This window comes from Aquarana catesbeiana, linkage group LG05, assembly GCF_042186555.1.
Source record: "Aquarana catesbeiana isolate 2022-GZ linkage group LG05, ASM4218655v1, whole genome shotgun sequence".
Classification (NCBI taxonomy): Eukaryota; Metazoa; Chordata; class Amphibia; order Anura; family Ranidae; genus Aquarana; species Aquarana catesbeiana.
Genome location: NC_133328.1, coordinates 68,624,650 through 68,645,175, shown reverse-complemented (window position 1 = coordinate 68,645,175; position 20,526 = coordinate 68,624,650). Strand labels below are relative to the sequence as shown.

Sequence of the window (20,526 nt, the reverse complement as noted above, 5' to 3'; positions counted from 1 at the left end):
AGGCTGTCCACAAGGTCTAGGAGTGTGTCTATAGAAATGTTTGACTATTCTTCCAGAAGGGCATTTGTGAGGTTAGGCACTGATGTTACACAATGCCTGCCTCGTAGTCTCCGCTCTAATTCATCCCAAAGGTGTTCTATCAGGTTGAGGTCAAGACTCTGTGTAGGCCAATCAAGTTCCTCCACCCCAAACTCGCTCATCCATGTCTTTATGGACATTGCTTTGGGCACTGGTGTGCAGTCATGTTGGAACAGGAAGGGGCCATCCCCAAACTGTTCCCACAAAGTTGGGAGCATGAAATTGTCCAAAATGTCTTGGTATGCTGACACCTTAAGAGTTCCCTTCACTGGAACTAAGGGGACAAGCCCAACCCCTGAAAAACAACCCCACACCATAATCCCCCCTCCACCAAATGATTTGGAGGGGTGGCTCAATACTTTTGGCAATAGAGTGTGGATGAGCGAGCCTAGGGGTAGAGAAACTTGACTGGCCCAAACACAGTCCTGACCTAAACCCGATAGAACACCTTTGGGATGAATTAGAGCGAGGACTGCTAGCCAGGCCTTCTCTTCCAACATCAGTGCCTGACCTCACAAATGTGCTTCTGGAAGAATGGTCAAACATTCCCATAGACACACTCCTAAACCTTGTTGACAGCCTTCCCAGAAGAGTTGAAGCTGTTATACCTGCAAAGGGTGGGCCAACTCAATATTGAACCCTACGGACTAAAACTGGGATGCCATTAAAGTCAATGTGTGTGTAAAGGCAAGTGTCCCAATACTTTTGGCAATATAATGTATTTGCTCACTTGAGTTGAGTAGTCTTTCAAACTCCAGGTATATTCTGCAGAGATTGTGGAAGAGTTTTGGCTTACACTCTATTTTTCAATACATAAAGCTCTCTGAAATGTATGCTCGCTCACTAAATGAACTTATACAGAGGTGACTAAAATTAATTACGTAATAGGCACTCATTCATTTTGCTTTGCCTTGCTTTGGTTTGTCCCTGGCTGCTCTGTCTTGATGTCTAGATCTGCCTCATGACACCTCTTCTGTCCAGCAGCAAACAATGTTCCAAAACATGGGTCTCCAGTCTTTCTAAACGAAGGACCATTTAAACGACCTTCAGACTTGGGGGGGGGGGGGGGGCTGGACTGTGGCCAATTGTAGTAGAAAATGCCTTGGCATCAATCACTGTCAACAAGGTTTCATCATTGGTATTAGTGGGAAATAATGCCCCATCATTGGTGTCCGTGGTAGGAAGTGTGTCACATCGTTGGTGGAATAGTAACTCATATTGGTGGGAGAAATAATGCTCCAAGCGATGGACAAAGACAAGCAAAGGCCACATCTGGGCCACAGTTTGGAGACCACTGTTCTAAAACATTCTATTAACCACTTCAGCCCCGGAAGATTTTACCCCCATTCCTGACCAGAGCACTTTTTGTGATACGACACTGCGTCGCTTTAACTGACAATTGCGAGGTCGTGCGACGTTGCACCCAAACAAAACTGACGCCCTTTTCCCCCCCCACAAATAGAGCTTTCTTTTGGTGGTATTTGATCACCTCTGCGGTTTTTATTTTTTGCGCTAAAAACAAAAAAAGAGCGACAATTTTGAAAAAAAAAAAAAAAAAAAACAATATTTTTTACTTTTTGCTATAATAAATATCCCCCAAAAAATATATAAAAAAAAATGTTCTCAGTTTAGGCCGATATGTATTCTTCTACATATTTTTGGTAAAAAAAATTTGCAATAAGCGTATACTAAATTGGTTTGCGCAAAAGTTATAGCGTCTACAAAATAGGGGATAGATTTATGGCATGGTACAGGTCGTATTTATAACGTTTGCATAAAAGCAAAAAAGTAAACGGTGTAAATAGTTGTAGTGACGACTTACCTGTGTGTTCATACTTGTGTCTCAGCAGCGAACTGCTCTTCTGAAATATTTTATCACAGAGATCACAGGCGTACAAGCCATTCTCGGTCTTCTTTAGCTTCTTTTTGGGTGGAGTGGAGTCAGAGTCATTCTGGTCTTCTACATTGGAAACTCCTTCTGAGCTCGTATCTTGCCTTTCATCCTGTAAGGTAGATACACAAAAACACACTTAAGGAGGGGACATTCAAAAATCAATAGCCTAATGCCCACACACTAAGTACCCCACTGAATGGGCCACTTTAGCTACACACCTACACGGAACGGTTATACCCTATGACCTGTAATGTAAGCCTTCTAATGATCCTCTTTCCTTGCTGTGCTATATAGCCCATAGCAAAATGAGGGCAACATGTTTTAGAACATGTACTAGTACATATTTCTTATTACTGTCCCACCAACTGGTATTTCAGCATCTGTTTCCCTGTGACTCTCAAACAGCAAGATCTTCCATAACAATCATTTTCTTTAACAGAAACAAGTGATCAATTGGTTTACAAAAGGCAAGGTTGATAAACGGTAGGAAGAACCATTAACCATATGCACAATGCAAAATGTTCCCAGCATTTGGCTAAAAAAAAAAAATAATCTGTATTTATTTTTCTTACAATGGTAATTTCTAGTCCTGAGCATGCAAAATAAATGTAGGCTAAATGCCCCCTACACACGATTGGACTTTCCGACAACAAAACCGTTTGATTTTCTTGCATACACACAGTCAAATATCGGCCAACAATTACGAACGTAGTGACGTACGTGATATCTCCATTACGAACGCTAGTTCTACAAGACCAAGCGCTTCCGGCTCGTACTTGATTCCAAACATGCGTGGACTTTTGTCTGACGGACTAGTGTACACGCGATCGGAAAGTCCGACAACAAACATTTGTTGGCAGAAAATTTGAGAACCTGCTAGCCAACATTTGTTGGCGGAAAGTCCGACAACAAACGTTCGATGGAGCATACACAGTCGGACTTTCTGCCAACAAGCTCAAATCCAACATTTGTTGTCGGAAAATCCGATCGTGTGTACGGGGCATAAGGCAGACTATAGAGGATTCACATTTCTTTCCTTCCACCACGGGTGGAAAGAAAGAAAATCACTTGATTCCCCCCATCAACACAGTGATAGTGAAGGAATTCCTCCTGCAGTGCTATTGTGTACCACCGGTAGGAACATGAATCCTGCTAGCAGCTATAGCCACTGGCAGTAATTGCATGTAAAAAAATCAGACAGGCTTGTTGTACTCAAGTTGATCCATCGATCCAAGTCGAACCAACCTGCATATAGATGGATTGAATCTCACCGGTCCCTGCTGAAATGGCTGAGATTCGATCCATCTATGGCTGGCTTAAGCCAATATATAAAACTGTAAAGTAGTTCTTGTTCCTCTCCTCATACAAGCCTGTAACAAAGTCAACACTGTCCGATATATTCCCAATTTGTTCTGAGTACTGAGTGTCATCATCACTTTGTGGGCAGTACTTGAATTTTGATAGGGATATGTTACCAATAGACCTTCTGAGAAATAATAAACAAGGTACCATATGTTTTCATTTGCCAACCACCATGGAACAAGCTAGGCACATGCATGTATGGAGGTATACCGGAGACGTCATGCAAGCATAGCTACCGCAGCAGCCGACAATGAGAAGCCAAGCACAGGCATGTCTGGAGGGATGCCAGGATTGTTGTGTTTGTAATAGCACAAGCAGCAGTAAATACAGGGACTCCCAATAGCGCCAGGCAAGTAAATGCCACATGACAAAGCCCCCTGCCCACAACCTCATCACAGCACCTATGAAATCCAATCCCTTCAACTATCTTTTTTTTAATTCTGGCATGACTTCCACATCCCCCAAAAAAAGAAATGTTGTGTATGAAGGAAGTTAGTTCATAGAAAATGATTACTCGGATAGGTACATTATCTATATCAGTGATCATTAATCTGTGTTCTGCTCATAAGCTATCTATATTGTTAGTGTATTTTATGTGCGGCACAAAACAATTCCTCTTCTTCCAATGTGGCCCAGGAAGGTCAAAATGTTGGACATCCCTGAGTTACAGGTATGAAAAAAAACATTTAACACCAGCAGGGGTGCTTACAATGTTTCATATTTGATTTTTTTTTAAACCTTTATCCCAAAAGGAAAGGTTTGCTGTAACTGCTTATAAAGTGTGAACTAACATTTGTCTTCAATTTCTTAGACCCCTTTCACACCGAGCCGCCTATAGCGGCGTTTTACCATCGGATTTGCAGCGCACTTCGGCCGCTAACGGGGCGCTTTTACCCCCGCTAGCGGCTGAGAAAGGGTTAAAACCGCCCGCAATGTGCCGCAATAGCGGTGTTTTGGCGGCGGTATCCCAGCGCTGCCCCATTGATTCCAATGGGGAGCAGCGGTGGAGGAGCGGGAAACACACCGCTCCTTCACCGCTCCAAAGAAGCTGCTGACAGGACTTTTCCTGACGTCCTGCCAGCGCAGCACTGCGGTGTGAAAGCCCTCGGGCTTTCACACTGGAGACGATGCTGCAGCTGTTTGAGGGCGGATTGCAGGCGCTATTTTTAATGCTATAACGCCTGCAAAACCCCCTCGGTGGGAAAGGGGTCTTAGTGTATTTAAATCTGCTAGTCTATCCAACATTCACTTCCTCCCAGAATGACAATGCTGCTGTCCAAAAGGTGCCCTCTGCTCCTTCATCCAGAGTGAGGGCACCCTAATACAGGAGGTGTGTTACTGGTCAGATCACCAGGTGAAAACAGAGGGGGAAAAGCCCCCAAAAAAGAGAACTAATGCAGCCTTCATCTAATGATTGGTAAGCTGCAATATATTACATTTTTGGTTTTAATACCACTTTAAGGGCCAGTGTACAAAGGTATTTCAGATAAGTTAAATCTGAACTCCATGAAAAAGATAACCCATTACCCAAACTTTGTCCCCTGCAGTACCTATTTTCTGCCTCTAAACGTCCTCAGTCTTCAAAGTTTGAATGATGGCTAACATCATCTAACCCACTTGGATAGAACGAGGAGTTAAGGTTACTGTCAGTTTTATTTCTCTCTGTGACCCTATTGGGGATATTTTTCCTTCCAGTGACATCTGTAAAAGAATGAAGGGGTGGGAGCCACCAGGATATCAACTAAAACACAGATATCAACTAAAACAATGACAGCAGTCCTTACCATTTGTTGTGCTCCCAAAAATGTGATTTTGTTAGTGTTCCTATTAGTAAGATTGCCTTTTACGTTGTACTTCCTGTCCTGGCAGGAAGTGAGCTGGAATCTCCCAAATAGAGACACAGTAGGCAATAAAACTTGACCAAGGCCGAAACTTTTCCCTGTACTAACCAAAACACAATAAAAAGATTTGGATGGAGCTGGGCTTAAAAGTTCAAAATGAGATCATATGTTTTAAAAAAAAAAAAAAAGGAAGGGTTATATGTCCGTTAAAAAGCTTTTTTTAAAAAAAATACATTTGCCTTGTCCCTTCATTTTCCTTAAGAAAATGATTTTGTGGTTTCATGCTGGTAAGTGATTTGCACCATACTTGTGGACGTCAGGCAAGCGTGAAAACATTAAACGGATCAGAAACTATGTTTAGATGCTAAATCCCTGATGTAAGAGACAATCCTCTCAGCAATGACGTGTCAACAGGTACACATGCAGTCAATGGGGACCTCTTATGACAGTTTACATTTCACAGCTTGGTGAGGACTAAAAGAATCAAAAAATGGAATGTCAGTAAAGCCCTATCCCTACTCCACAGAAGCCATGGCTTCCATAGACTGCACTGATGGCGGCCAAAAAGAGCCTGAAACAGCTGTATGTAGTTTTGAATAAATAGCTCTATAATATTAAGTATTGGCAGACCGGCTGCAATGTACTGGTGCATGCATTGCTCGCCCAACCCCTAACCCCCCCCCCCCCCCCGGCCACCCACTGTGACTGTACACAGCGGGAGTCTGCCAGCAGGTCCCAGCCAATGATTCATGGCCAGGACCTGCTGATCGGCTGTGTCTAATCACAGCACAGAGCCTTGTGTTGCAGGGATAAGAAATAAAGAGATCTTTAGTAAAAATCAGCACACATTACACATTGTTAGGCACGCATTTAACCCCTTGATCACCCTAGATGTTAACTTCTTTCCACCCAATGTCACTAGTACCGTGACGGTGTATATTATTAGCACTGATCACTGTATTAGTGTCACTGGTGATGTCAGTGGCAGTTAGTCAGTTCCCACTCAGTGTTAGTTAGTGTCAGATAGCTTACCACACTATAAGTCGTTGATCACTGCCATTAGTAGTATATATAAAAATTAAAAAAAATTCCAGTATATACGCACCATATTTTGTAGACGCTATAACTTTCACGTAACCAATCAATATACACTTATTGGGATTTTTTTTTAACGAAAGACATGTAGCAGAATACATTTTGACTTAAACTTATGAAGAATTTTTTTTATGGGATATGTTTTATAGCAGGAAGTAAAAAAAAAGTTTTTTTTTTCAAAATTTTGCAGTCTTTTTTTTTTATTTATTTTTTTTAAATAATTTTTATTGCGCCCATATCAGAATAAGCATACGCAGTCTTTTTTTATTTAATAAAAAAAAATGCAGTGGTGATCAAATACCACCAGAAGAAAGCTCTATTTGAGTGAAAAAATATATATAAATTTTGTTTGTGTACAGTGGAGCAATTACCAGTTAAAGTAGCGCAGTGCTAAATAGCAAAAGATGGCCTGGTCATGAAGGGAGTAAAACCTTCCGGAGCTGAGGTGGTTAAGCTGTATTTGCACTCTACACCAGAGATCCTGGCTGATTGGGCATAAAGGAATGATTTGCATTGCTCTGCCCATAAGTTATATTACTTATAATTGAGGCATATGTGATGGAGTGAGCCATGTGAATACCTTCTATGCTACTGTGCACTGAATCGGCTGGAGGGCTTTTTGATAGCTTAAGGCCGGCCATACACAGAGCAAATTTCCTAAATTCACTCAATTCCCCCATCAACACAGAAAGTGAGTGGTACATTCAACCTGCCCATACACGGCGCGAATCTCGCCCGGTTCATACTGAATCAGCCGAGATTCGAACCGTGAAGTGGCCTTAAGGCAGGCCATATATACATGGGCGAATTCCGAACAAATTTTCTTTTCAAAAATCAGAAGCTTTGTGGGTTTTGTGATCCAATGATGCCACCATTGATTTTCGAAATTCGACCACCCAAGCCTTCAATTTCACCTCACGTTGCTACAGAAAATAATTTTCGTGTCTGGGAATCTTCTTTTCTTGCACTCATGTGCATTCCTTTTTCATTTATATTTCTCACATGATTCTCCCATCATGGATTAGAAAATTGTTCTTTTTCAAAAAATTTCAAACATGTTCGATCACTCAAATTCGATAGCCGCATGAAAATCGGCCGTTGCTGTGTCCCACTAATGGTGCGAAATTCGAACAAAAATTCTTTGAAAAGATTTTCAAAAGAAAATTTTTTTGGAATTCGAACCATGTATGGCCTGTCTAAGTCCCTTCCCACTATAACCTGTACAGTTTACTGTCTCATTGGACCCCAAGCCTTACTTTATAGAAGCCATGGATTCCATACACAGCAGTGGTTAGGTTATATTCACACTCATACACCAGAAATTTGAGATGTCTGTCTGGTTGATGGGGTATAAAGGAATGACTTGCATGGTTCTGTCCACTGTCCAGTGAGAATTCATCTTTTTTTTGAATGTGTGATGGAATACCTTCTGCTTTCACAGCTTGCAAATGCTTTCCAGTGCTGGAGGCTGTCATTACCCAACTGCCACAGGCAGCAATATTTACATGTTGGTACCATGACTGTGCAAGACAATGCATGTGCTCAGTCCTGGAATTAGCATTAATATGGGTCTGCATAAATTGACAGGGGGTAATATATAATGTTTAAACAGGATCTAGAGGAGTGGCCACTGCTGGCTAAAACATGTACTACACACAACAAGCAAGAAAACGTAAATCAAACTAGCAGCTGCTGTCAATCGTGTACAGCTAAACCTGTAAACAAAAATATAATATATTGCAGTTTCCCAGTCCTTATATGTGGTGGCTGCATTAATTTTCTTTTTTCAGGATTTATTTCTTTATTCTTACCTAGTGATACTTCCAGTAACACATTTCCTGTCTTAGGGTGACAATGCTAACTGTACTGTATCTATGGTGGAGTAGAGAACAGTACTACAGAACACCTCTCCCTCTTTTCTGCATGATGGGAGAGGGGTATTGTGTTCCACAGAGAGAGCTGGGACCAATATTAAACTGAGTGCAGCACAAGCACAGAGCACAGCAAGTTAGTTTGCTGTATTTCTGGCAGTATCAACAGGCATTTTTTTTATCAAACAGGTAGCACAAAACATTTAATGGTATATTTCACAGAACAAAAAATACCTACAGCAAAATAAAATGAACCTAAAAGAGTTCCAAAATACCATTTGGCCTCGCAGAAAACACCGTACCAGGAAATTACAGAAGTTGGCCACATGACCCCAGGTCTACAGCCGTGGCTCAAGTTTTGAGAATGATACAAATATACATTTTCACAAGTCTGCTGCTTCAGTGTTTTTAGATCTTTTTGGCAGATGCTACTATGGTATACTGAAGTATAATTAGAAGCATTTCATAAGTGTCGAAGGCTTTTACTGACAATTACATGAAGTTTATGAAAAGTGTCAGTATGTGCAGTGTTGACAAGACCTCTGCAATTCGCCCTGGCATGTTGTCAATCAACTTCTGGGCCACATCCTGATTGATGGCAGCCCATTCTTGCATAATCAATGCCTGGAATTTTTCAGAATTTCTGGGGGGGGTTTTTTTCGTTCAACCGCCTCTTGAGGACTTACCACAAGTTCTCAATAAGATTAAGGTCTGGGGAGCTTCCTGGCCATTGACCCAAAATTATGTTTTATTATAATGTTATATTTTGTTCCCCAAGCCACTCGGTTATCACTTTTGCCTTATGGGAAGGTGCTCCACCATGCTGGAAAAGGCATTGTTCCTCACCAAACTGTTCTTGGATGGTTGGGAGAAGTTGCTCTCGGAGGATGTTTTTGTACCATTCTTTATTCATTGCTGTGTTCTTAGGCAAAATTGTGAGTGAGCCCACTCCCTTGACTGAGAAGCAACCCCACACATGAATGGTCTCTTTACTGTTGGCATGACACAGAATTAATGGTAGCGCTCAGCTTCTTCTCCGGACAGGGTTTTTTCTGGATGCCCCAAACAATCGGAAAGGGGATTCATCAGAGAAAATGACTTTACCCCAGTCCTTAGCAGTCCAATCCCTGTACCTTTTGCAGAATATCAATCTGTCCCTGATGTTTTTCCTGGAGAGAAGTGGCTTCTTTGCTGCCCTTCTTGACACCAGGCCATCCTCCAAAGGTCTTTACCTTTTTTTTAATGGGAAATGAATGAATATTTGTGTCATTCTCAAAACCGTTGGCTATGTCTGTGGACCGGAGTTTTAAGTGATTGTAAATTTTTTTTTTTACTTGCCTCCTCTGTGTAGTGGTTTTGCAGAGAGTAGCCCAGATCCTTATTCTCATGGGTCCCTCTTCGCTGGTCCTGGCCCCTCCCTCCTGTCGAGTACTCCTACAGCAAGCAGCTTGCTATGGGGGCACCCAAGCCAAGTCACAGCTCCATGTGTCCATTCAGACATGGAGCTGCGGTTCGGCCCCGCCCCCTCTCTCACCAGGTTAACAGCAGTGGGAGCCAATGGCGGCGCTGCTGTGTCTCAGTCAATCAGGAGGGGAGTCCCGGAGGGACGAGGTACTCGTGGACATTGCTGGATAGGGATGGGGCTCAGGTAAGTATTAGGGGGACTGCTGAGGCTTTTTATCCTAATGCACAGAATGCATGAAGATAAACATCCTTCGGCCTTTACAACCACTTTAAGTACAGCTATAGCCAGATCTCAATCATTAAAATAGTTTGCATGTAGCAATATCAGATCTTCTAAAGCATGATGTGTCGGTCATGTTGATGCAATCATTCAGGGCAGACATGGACAAAGCCCACAATGACTCTCAGTGACCTTGGAAGGGAGGGTGGGCACAACAAATTATTCTGGACAGTTTGGCCCCTTTCACACTGGGGCGGTGGGGGCGTCGGCGGTACAACAGCGCTATTTTTAGGGCTGCTGTACCGTCGTTCTTGCAGCTGTATTCGGCCGCTAGCGGTGCGGTTTTAACCCCCGCTGGCGGCCAAAAAAGGGTTAAAATCACTCATACAGCGCAGCTATAGCCGCGGTATTGCCGCGCTGTTCCATTGATTTCAATGGGCAGGAGCGGTTTAGGAGCGGTGAATACACTGCTCCTTCACCACTCCAAAGAAGCGGTTTGCAGGACTTTTTTCACCGTCCTGCCAGCGCACCGCTTCAGTGTGAAAGCCCTCGGGCTTTCACACTGAACAAACAGCGGAGGCTGTTTAGGGGTGGTTTGCAGGCGGTATTTTTAGCGCAATACCGCCTGCAAACCGCCTCAGTGTGAAAGGGGTCTTTGGGAAATAACTTTTTTGCATACCATTAGTCCTCTCAGCTTCAGAACTGAAGGTAAGTTATGTGTAAAGATCAAACAACTCTGCTATTTGGAACTTTATTTTATTAATTATAAAAAAAAAAAAATCAGAGTTCTTATCGATTTCATGCAGGTGTATAAAGGGAAATGCAAAATGCTATACCATATACCCAAATATTCATAAAAGATGATGGGGACAGGTAGATCAAAAAAATTAAAATCTGCAGCCATCATAAAGACATCATAATAAAGACCTGAGAGGTGTTAGAATAAATAAAAGATTTGACTGTTTCACTTCTGGTGCCAACCTACTGAACAAATGAAGTTCCACCTTAGACAGTAATGAAAGCCGACATCCTGGTGCAGCAAATGCAGCATGCCAACCTTTATACCAGCACAGTATATCGATACTCTTGCTAGGTATTGACAGGACAGGTGTTCACTGCTGTGGTCTCTCTAGGAAAGCATGCCATATAAAATACATAGAAATGTGATTCACTAAAGATACTATACTGAGCTGTAACCACAATAAAGATGGCAGATGGTGCTGGCAGCCAGTGTAAATAGCTTACTGCGGTAAGTTGTGGGAAGAACAAGCACATCTAGGGCTGAGTTCTAATATAATATCCTCTTTGTACAGCTGGGAATTTATGCTTTTCAATCTAATCAGATAAAAAAAAAAGTGCTACCCAATAAAGCAGGGTTGTACTTCCTGACCTATGAGAGATTAGCCAACCTACACAAGTCAAGAAGTAACTTACTGTATATGTTTGCTGGACCTCAAAGGATTTGACTTGAGAATTGTGCTACTCACAGCCCTTCAGATGGCATGTGGAAGTTATTCTGAATAAAGCTCAAATTTTGGCCAATTCCTGCTAAAATTAGAAAACTTTGAGTAATGGATGGCCCTGTTGACATCACCCGGCTCAACAAGTTTCAAATAAAGAATTGAAGGAGCCTAGTGGAAAGCTGTTGGCTGCATCCTATCAGATGGAGTCACCGTTGGGCCTTGTTCACCTGGGCATACTTAAAGCGTATGCCTGTGTGAGGGCCGTGTTTGCCTGCATGGAGATGCACAGTTGTTCCGGACATCCTCCATGTAGGCAGTCCTATCATGTCAGTTGGTACGCGGTGACTACACAGACACAGCTCCCAATTTGACATCTGTGTGAGTCCCCAGAATGAACACTGTCTGCGTTTGGGATCCTAAACCCACACCACCCAGACGGCTGTTGAATTGGGAGTGCAGAGCTGTGTCTGTGCAGCCAATGGAGTTGATTTACTAAAGGCAAATAGTCTATTCACTTGCTCTAGATCTGAGTGGGATATGCAAGGAAAATAAAAAAAAAAACAGCATTTTTGCTTGCACATGATTGGATGATAGAAATCAGCAGAGCTCTCCCTCAGATCTAGTACAACTGCACTTGCAGTACACATGTCCGATGTGAATTTCCCCTCTGTTTTCACTGCAAATTTCCAAAACAGCTGTGATTTAGATGCAGTTCAGATACAAATGTTTGGAGCTGGCAGCCACCGGCGTCTTTAACAATAGCTGGTTAAGGAGCAGGCCGGCCGCCGGATGACTCATCAGCAGGGTTCCTCTGAATGTAACCCCCCCTGCCCAAACAAATAAACAAAAAAACCCAACCATTGCCAGCAAAAAAGTGAAAAAAAAAAATGGCGTGGGGTCATCCCCAATTATTATCTGACCCTTTTGGTCTGGTACAGAGTTTAAGGGGAACCCCATACTCATTCACATGGGGGTGGGGGCGGATCTGGGAGCCCCCTTGTTAAAGGAGGCTTCCAGGTTTCGATAAGCCTTCTGCCCGCAGACCCCCACAACCATCAGCCAGGGTTGTGGGGAAGAGATTCCTTGTCCTCGTCAACATGGGGACAGGGTGCTTTGGGGTGGCCCCCTTTGGGTTCTCCAAAGCACCCCCTCCCCATGTTGAGAGCATGTGACCTGGTATGGCTATATTTTTAGACATTTCAGAAAACTGAAATACAATCAACTAAAAGCCATCATATGTAAATCAATCATATGGGCACCAAAAAGCAAACTAGTCTCTCTTTGGATCATTGTACTGACATTAGGGAACTGCTTTTCTTTTTTTTTTTTTTTTTTTTTTTTTTTGCTTACATGACATGCAGCTGAGCTTGTTTCTGTGCTGCTCTTCACAAATGTTCTGTCCTTACCACCTAGCCCATAATCAGATCTGGCCACAAATGGGATTGAGCAAAGTTGGCCATTAAACCACTTCCGAATTGCATAGGGTTCAGTACATGCAGGGATCACACTGGGGCAGACATCAGGCCATTATTACAATCATCATCATTAAAAAAGTTTTCCAAAAAGCAACAACAAGCAATAGCATGATTGAAAAAAGTTTTACAACGGAGCACCTTGATACTTGTGAGGGCAATGACACAATACTGAAAAGAGGGGCAAAGAAAGCACATGGCTCCTTTCTCTGGCCATCTATGGACTCATTAGGAATAAATATAGGGCAGCTCTGTTAATGTAATACAGACTTACCACCCCAGGAAGAGCAGCTACAGTACATTTTACAGTCCAGGCACGCCAAAATTGCTGAACCGGTTGTTCAGTTAATGTCTGGTCCATAACAGGATACTGGTAATGCTACTACATATAAAGATATTTTGGACAACTGTGCAACAATCTTTTCACAACAGTTGTCCAGATTGTTGGAGACTCTTTTCTAATCCAAAAAGATTGTGCCCCGTGCACACAGCTGAGATCCATAAAGACACGAGTTAATGAGCTGGTGTGCAGATGAAGTGAATTGCACAGAGCCCTGATTTCAACAATCTTGTTAAACACCTTTGGGATGAACTAGAATGCTGACTGTGAGCCACGTCTTTTCATCCCAAATCAATATCTGACCTCACAGGTACTCTTTTGGCTGAATGGAAACAATTTCCCACAGACACAATCCAAAATCCTGTAGAAAGCCTTCCTAGAAGAGAGAAGGCCACTTTTTGCTTTCTGGCACTGCTTTATGTTAACTGACAATTGTGCGATCATGCAACACTACATAAATTAAATTTATATCCTTTTTCCCCACAAATAGAGCTTTCTTTTTGTGGTATTTGATCATCTCTGGGGTTTTTTTTTTATATTTTGTGCTATAAAGACTGACAATTTAAACAAAAAATTAAACAAAAAAAAAAATTTACTTTCTGCTATAAAACATTTCCAATAAAAAAAAAAAAAAAAAAATTTCTTCATAAATTTAGGCCAATATGTATTCTGCTACGTTTTTGGTAAAAGAAAAAAAAAAACACAATAAGCGTATGTTAATTGGTTTGCGCAAAAGTTATAGTGTCTACAAACTATGGTATATATGCTGGAGTTTTTATTAATTTTGTTTTTTATACTAGTAATGGCAGGGATCAGCGACTTATAGAGGAACTGTGATATTGTGGTGGACAATCTGACACTTAAGCCTCATACACACGATTGTATTTTCCGACGGGAACTGTGTGATGACAGGCTGTTGGCGGAAAATCTGACCGTTTGTACGCTCCATCAGACAATTGTTGTCGGATTTTCTGCGGACAAATGTTGGATGGCAGGCTTTAAAATTTCCAGCGGACAAATGTCTGTTGGATTTTCCAAGCATGTGTACATAAGTCTGTCGGACAAAAGTCCAAAGTACAAACACGCATGCTCGTAAGCAAGGACGACCCAGAAATGGTTGGTCTTGTAAACTAGCGTTCGTAATGGAGAATTAACATTCGTGACGTGGCAAATTATGACATCTCGAAATGGAGAGCACAATTCTCTTCTTCTTTAACCACTTGCTGACCGCCTAACGCAGATATACTGTGGCAGAATGGCACGGGCAGGCAAAATCACCTACCTGGTACGTGATTTCCTTCCCGCGGGCGGGTGGTCCGATCGGACCCCCCCTGGGGCCCGAGGCGGTCGGCTTTGGTCTGGGAGCGATGAGAGGCGAGGGGGAGACCATCCGTTTGTGGCCCCCCCCTCGCGATTGCTCCCAGCCAATGAGATCATTCCCCTGCCTCTGTATAGTACACAGAGGCAGAGGAAATGATGTCATCTCTCCTCGGCTCAGCAATTTCCGTTCCGGCGCCGAGGAGAGAAGACATCTGAGTGAGTTGCACAACACAACACACACAGTAGAACATGCCAGGCACACTTTACACCTAATCACCCCCCCCCCCCCCCCCCCGTCACACTGACACCAAGCAGTTTTTTTTTTTTCTGATTACTGCATGGTGTCAGTTTGTGACAGTTAGCGTGGTAGGGCAGTAAGTGTTAGCCCCCTGTAGGTCTAGGATCACCCCCGTCACCAGTGTCGCTAAGCGATCATTTTTCTGATCGCTGTATTAGTGTCGCTGGTGACGCTAGTTAGGGAGGTAAATATTTAGGTTCGCCATCAGCGTTTTATAGCGACAGGGACCCCCATATACTATCTAATAAATGTTTTAACCCCTTGATTGCCCCCTTTCACCACTGATTACCGTATAACCGTTACGGGTGACGCTGGTTAGTTCGTTTACTTTTTATAGTGTCAGGGCACCCTCCGTTTATTACTGAATAAAGGTTTAGCCCCCTGATCGCCCGGCGGTGATATGCGTTGCCCCAGGCAGCGTCAGATTAGCGCCAGTACCGCTAACACCCACGCACGCAGCATACGTCTCCCTTAGTGGTATAGTATCTGAACGGATCAATATCTGATCCGATCAGATCTATACTAGCGTCCCCAGCAGTTTAGGGTTCCCAAAAACGCAGTGTTAGCGGGATCAGCCCAGATACCTGCTAGCACCTGCGTTTTGCCCCTCCGCCCAGCCCAGCCCACCCAAGTGCAGTATCGATCGATCACTGTCACTTATAAAACACTAAACGCATAACTGCAGCGTTCGCAGATTCAGGCCTGATCCCTGCAATCGCTAACAGTTTTTTTGGTAGCATTTTGGTGAACTGGCAAGCACCAGCCCCAGGCAGCGTCAGGTTAGCGCCAGTACTGCTAACACCCACGCGCGCACCATACACCTCCCTTAGTGGTATAGTATCTGAACGGATCAATATCTGATCTGATCAGATCTATACTAGTGTCCCCAGCAGTTTAGGGTTCTCAAAAACGCAGTGTTAGCGGGATCAGCCCAGATACCTGCTAGCACCTGCGTTTTGCCCCTCCGCCCGGCCCAGCCCACCCAAGTGCAGTATCGATCGATCACTGACACTTACAAAACACTAAACGCATAACTGCAGCGTTCGCAGAGTCAGGCCTGATCCCTGCGATCGCTAACAGTTTTTTTGGTAGCGTTTTGGTGAACTGGCAAGCACCAGCCCCAGGCAGCGTCAGGTTAGCGCCAGTACCGCTAACACCCACGCACGCAGCATACGCCTCCCTTAGTGGTATAGTATCTGAACGGATCAATATCTGAATCCGATCAGATCTATACTAGCGTCCCCAGCAGTTTAGGGTTCCCAAAAACGCAGTGTTGGCAGGATCAGCCCAGATACCTGCTAGCACCTGCGTTTTGCCCCTTCGCTCGGCCCAGCCCACCCAAGTGCAGTATCGATCGATCACTGTCAATTATAAAACACTAAACGCATAACTGCAGCGTTCGCAGAGTCAGGCCTGATCCCTGCAATCGCTAACAGTTTTTTTGGTAGCATTTTGGTGAACTGGCAAGCACCAGCCCCAAGCAGCGTCAGGTTAGCGCCAGTACTGCTAACACCCACGCGCGTACCGTACACCTCCCTTAGTGGTATAGTATCTGAACGGATCAATATCTGATCTGATCAGATCTATACTAGTGTCCCCAGCAGTTTAGGGTTCTCAAAAACGCAGTGTTAGCGGGATCAGCCCAGATACCTGCTAGCACCTGCGTTTTGCCCCTCCGCCCGGCCCAGCCCAGCCCACCCAAGTGCAGTATCGATCGATCACTGACACTTACAAAACACTAAACGCATAACTGCAGCGTTCGCAGAGTCAGGCCTGATCCCTGCGATCGCTAACAGTTTTTTTGGTAGCGTTTTGGTGAACTGGCAAGCACCAGCCCCAGGCAGCGTCAGGTTAGCGCCAGTACCGCTAACACCCACGCACGCAGCATACGCCTCCCTTAGTGGTATAGTATCTGAACGGATCAATATCTGATCCGATCAGATCTATACTAGCGTCCCCAGCAGTTTAGGGTTCCCAAAAATGCAGTGTTGGCAGGATCAGCCCAGATACCTGCTAGCACCTGCGTTTTGCCCCTTCGCTCGGCCCAGCCCACCCAAGTGCAGTATCGATCGAACACTGTCACTTACAAAACACTAAATGCATAACTGCAGCGTTCGCAGAGTCAGGCCTGATCCCTGCGATCGCTAACAGTTTTTTTGGTAGCGTTTTGGTGAACTGGCAAGCACCAGCGGCCTAGTACACCCCGGTCATAGTCAAACCAGCACTGCAGTAACACTTGGTGACGTGGTGAGTCCCATAAGTGTAGTTCAAGCTGGTGAGGTGGCAAGCACAAGTAGTGTCCCGCTGCCACCAAGAAGAAGACAAACACAGGCCCGTCGTGCCCATAGTGCCCTTCCTGCTGTATTCGCCAATCCTAATTGGGAACCCACCACTTCTGCAGCACCCGTACTTCCCCCATTCACATCCCTAACCAAATGCAGTCGGCTGCATGAGAGGCATTTTCTTTATGTCCTCCCGAGTACCCCTACCCAACAAACCCCCCAAAAAAGATGTCGTGTCTGCAGCAAGCGCGGATATAGGTGTGACACCCGCTATTATTGTCCCTCCTGTCCTGACAATCCTGGTCTTTGCATTGGTGAATGTTTTGAGCGCTACCATTCACTAGTTGAGTATTAGCGTAGGGTACAGCATTGCACAGACTAGGCACACTTTCACAGGGTCTCCCAAGATGCCATCGCATTTTGAGAGACCCGAACCTGGAACCGGTTACAGTTATAAAAGTTACAGTTACAAAAAAAGTGTAAAAAAAAAAAAACACAAAAAAATATAAAATAAAAAAAAATAGTTGTCGTTTCATTGTTCTCTCTCTCTCTATTGTTCTGCTCTTTTTTACTGTATTCTATTATGCAATGTTTTATTGTTATTATGTTTTATCATGTTTGCTTTTCAGTTATGCAATTTTTTATATTTTACCGTTTACTGTGCTTTATTGTTAACTATTTTTTACTTTAGACATGGTACAGGAGATGGTCAGAGAATGGGGAAATGGTACAGGAGATGGGGAAATGGTACAGGAGATGGTCAGAGACTGCAGACATGGTACAGGAGGTGGTCAGAGACTGGGGACATGGTACAGGAGATGGTCAGAGACTGTAGACATGGTACAGGAGATGGTCAGAGACTGGGGACATGGTACAAGAGATGGTCAGACTGCAGACATGGTACAGGAGATGGTCAGAGACTGCAGACATGGTACAGGAGATGGTCAGAGACTGGGGACATGGTCAGAGAGTCAGAGACTGCGGACATGATACAAGAGATCAATGTAGCCTCACCAGTGCCGGTCAGATGCAGCTAGCCAGTGTCCCCATTGCAGCCAGTGTCCCCAGTAGTGCAGCCAGTGTCCCCAGTAGTGCAGCCAGTGTCCCCAGTAGTGCAGCCAGTGTCCCCAATAGTGCAGCCAGCGTCCCCAATAGTGCAGCCAGCGTCCCCAATAGTGCAGCCAGCGTCCCCAGTAGTGCAGCCGGTGTCCCCAGTAGCGTAGCCGGTGTCCCCATTGCAGCCAGTGATGGGAGAGGAGAGCCGCCGCTGCCTGTTTAAATACAGCGCCGGGAACATCACAGCTTTCATTTCAATAGCTGTGTGTTCCCCGCTGCGCACCGTCACATACAGCCCCTCCCCCTTGTCCGGGCACTTTGATAGACAGATCGATCGCCCATCCCAGGATTGGACGGGTGATCTGTCTATCAAAGTGCCCGGACAAGGGGGAGGGGCTGTATGTAACGGAGCGCAGCGGGGGAACACACAGCTATTGAAATTAAAGCTGTGATGTTCCCGGCGCTGTAATCAAACAGTTGGCGGTAGGCGGCTCACCTCTCTTCTACGATATAGGAAGCCTCCCTGATAGGCAGCGGTACCGGCAAGAATTCTCTTTCAGCTTTTTGCCGAAAGGGCCATTTTCGGCCGATATGTTTCGTTGGCCGAAATTTCGGTGCATCCCTAATTTAATGCATGTGCTTCCATTGTGGAAACGCTTATAAATTCTGTAGCGTTAGGACTGCAAGCATACACAGGGTGCTGTGAAGAGGCCTTGCAGCTTATGCATGCGTTTGCAAATGCGTGCTAACTAAACCCCTGTTTTTAACGCAGACTGTTGGACAAGTTAATTTGGTCAGTTGGCAGACTGGTTGGTGAGTTGAGCTATGGAATGTTCTGTTTTTGTCTTTCAAGTTACCACAATACCATTATCCTGTAGTTTTTAAGATCAAAGATAAAACTATGTTGGTGTCCCTTGTTAATTTTTCATTGTATTTTTTAAAATGTAACTGCCTACTCCCAAACTGTCATTTGAAGTAAAACAGATAGCCAAGTATTATTCTCCACAATTTTTATATAGTGCATTAAAAAAAGAAAACAAATAAAATTAGACATGCTATCGGCCAATAGAACTTAACTAAAAAGTGCATTCTATGCATCCAAAAATATACCAAATCAAATCATTATTCAACCAAAAAATAAAATAAAAGCCTCATGCATGTGTCCTGCTTCTTAATATAGGGGGTCCATGTATCACACCTAAATTCAATACGCTTTACCAAGAAAACTTTCCACCATTGTTCAGATCCATAAGATCCTCACTGACTCAATGGAAAAAACACCACATCTCACTACTAGGCCGAATAGCTTCAATAAAAATGAATATCCTCCCGAGGCTTCTATACCTCTTCCAAACACTACTTATACCAATTCCGATCTCCCAACTGAAAAAACTCCAATCCGACCTACTTCATTATACATGGAATTACAAAAGACACAGATTTCCGAGATCGGTGCTGATGGCGTCACGCAATGAAGGAGGACTAGCATTCCCTAATATTACTAAATATTACTACGCAGCTCAATTGCGAGCAATAGCCTCATGGTACACCCACAAATCTTACAACAAATGGACAGAAATTGAAAAATTATGGCTTGCTCCCATACATCCAAATAATCTGTTGTGGAGTGCGAATGCGGACGTTGCCCCTGAACGTATGCTGGGTCCCATGTCCCATTTGAGACGGACGTGGCGCACTCTGGCCCCTAAACATGATCTTTCATCAGATAAATCGCTTCTGACCTCTTTCATATGTAACCCCAAAGTGCCAGATAGTCTAACTTACCAAATGTCACATCCCTGGACGTCCCGGAATTTGTTCCACTTTGGGAACCCGGTGGACCCTAGGACTAGGAAACTATTGCCGTTTGCTGAACTACAAAACAAACATGACCTCCCCAGACAAGCATTTTACGGGTATTTACAAATTCAGCATTATGCACTTACCATAACACCCACCCTACAATTCTCACCACCATCACCGTTTGAAACTACTATCCTGGCAGGTAACAACCAGAAGGAGCTTATATCGAGCATATACAGGATCCTGAACGTCTTCTCTGAGGATGGCCAGGGTAAACACCTGTATATGACTAAATGGGAGGGGATCCTCGGTGAGGAACTCCCTATTTCACAATGGCAGATCATATGGAATCAAACGGCAAAGAGCTCACTATGTTCTTTATACAAAGAAAATTCTTATAAAATCCTCTTGCTGTGGTACATGACCCCAGAGGTTCTCCATGCCATCTTCCCCAACAGTTCCGATAGATGTTGGAGATGTCAGGGAGCAAGGGGCACCTTCATACATATATACTGGAGCTGCCCACTGTTAACTCCCTACTGGTCCACAGTCGAACAATTACTAGCACACCTCCTGGACAAGCAAGTGCAGGCGTCCCCAAAATTCTTCCTATTAGGCCTATCGCCACTTAAACTTCCCACTCCATATAAAAAGCTGGTATGTCACA

At 44.1% G+C, this 20,526-nt stretch overlaps 1 protein-coding gene across 2 annotated transcripts in view; it reads right to left on the bottom strand.

Moving 5' to 3' along the window:
* ZEB1 (zinc finger E-box binding homeobox 1) overlaps window positions 1-20,526 on the bottom strand; it is a 236,990-nt gene that overhangs the window by 17,963 nt on the left and 198,501 nt on the right. For both annotated transcript variants that reach the window (XM_073629854.1, XM_073629853.1), the window contains exon 8: window positions 1,901-2,081. In XM_073629854.1, coding sequence (XP_073485955.1) covers window positions 1,901-2,081 — 181 coding nt within the window. The remainder of the gene's footprint in view (window positions 1-1,900; window positions 2,082-20,526) is intronic.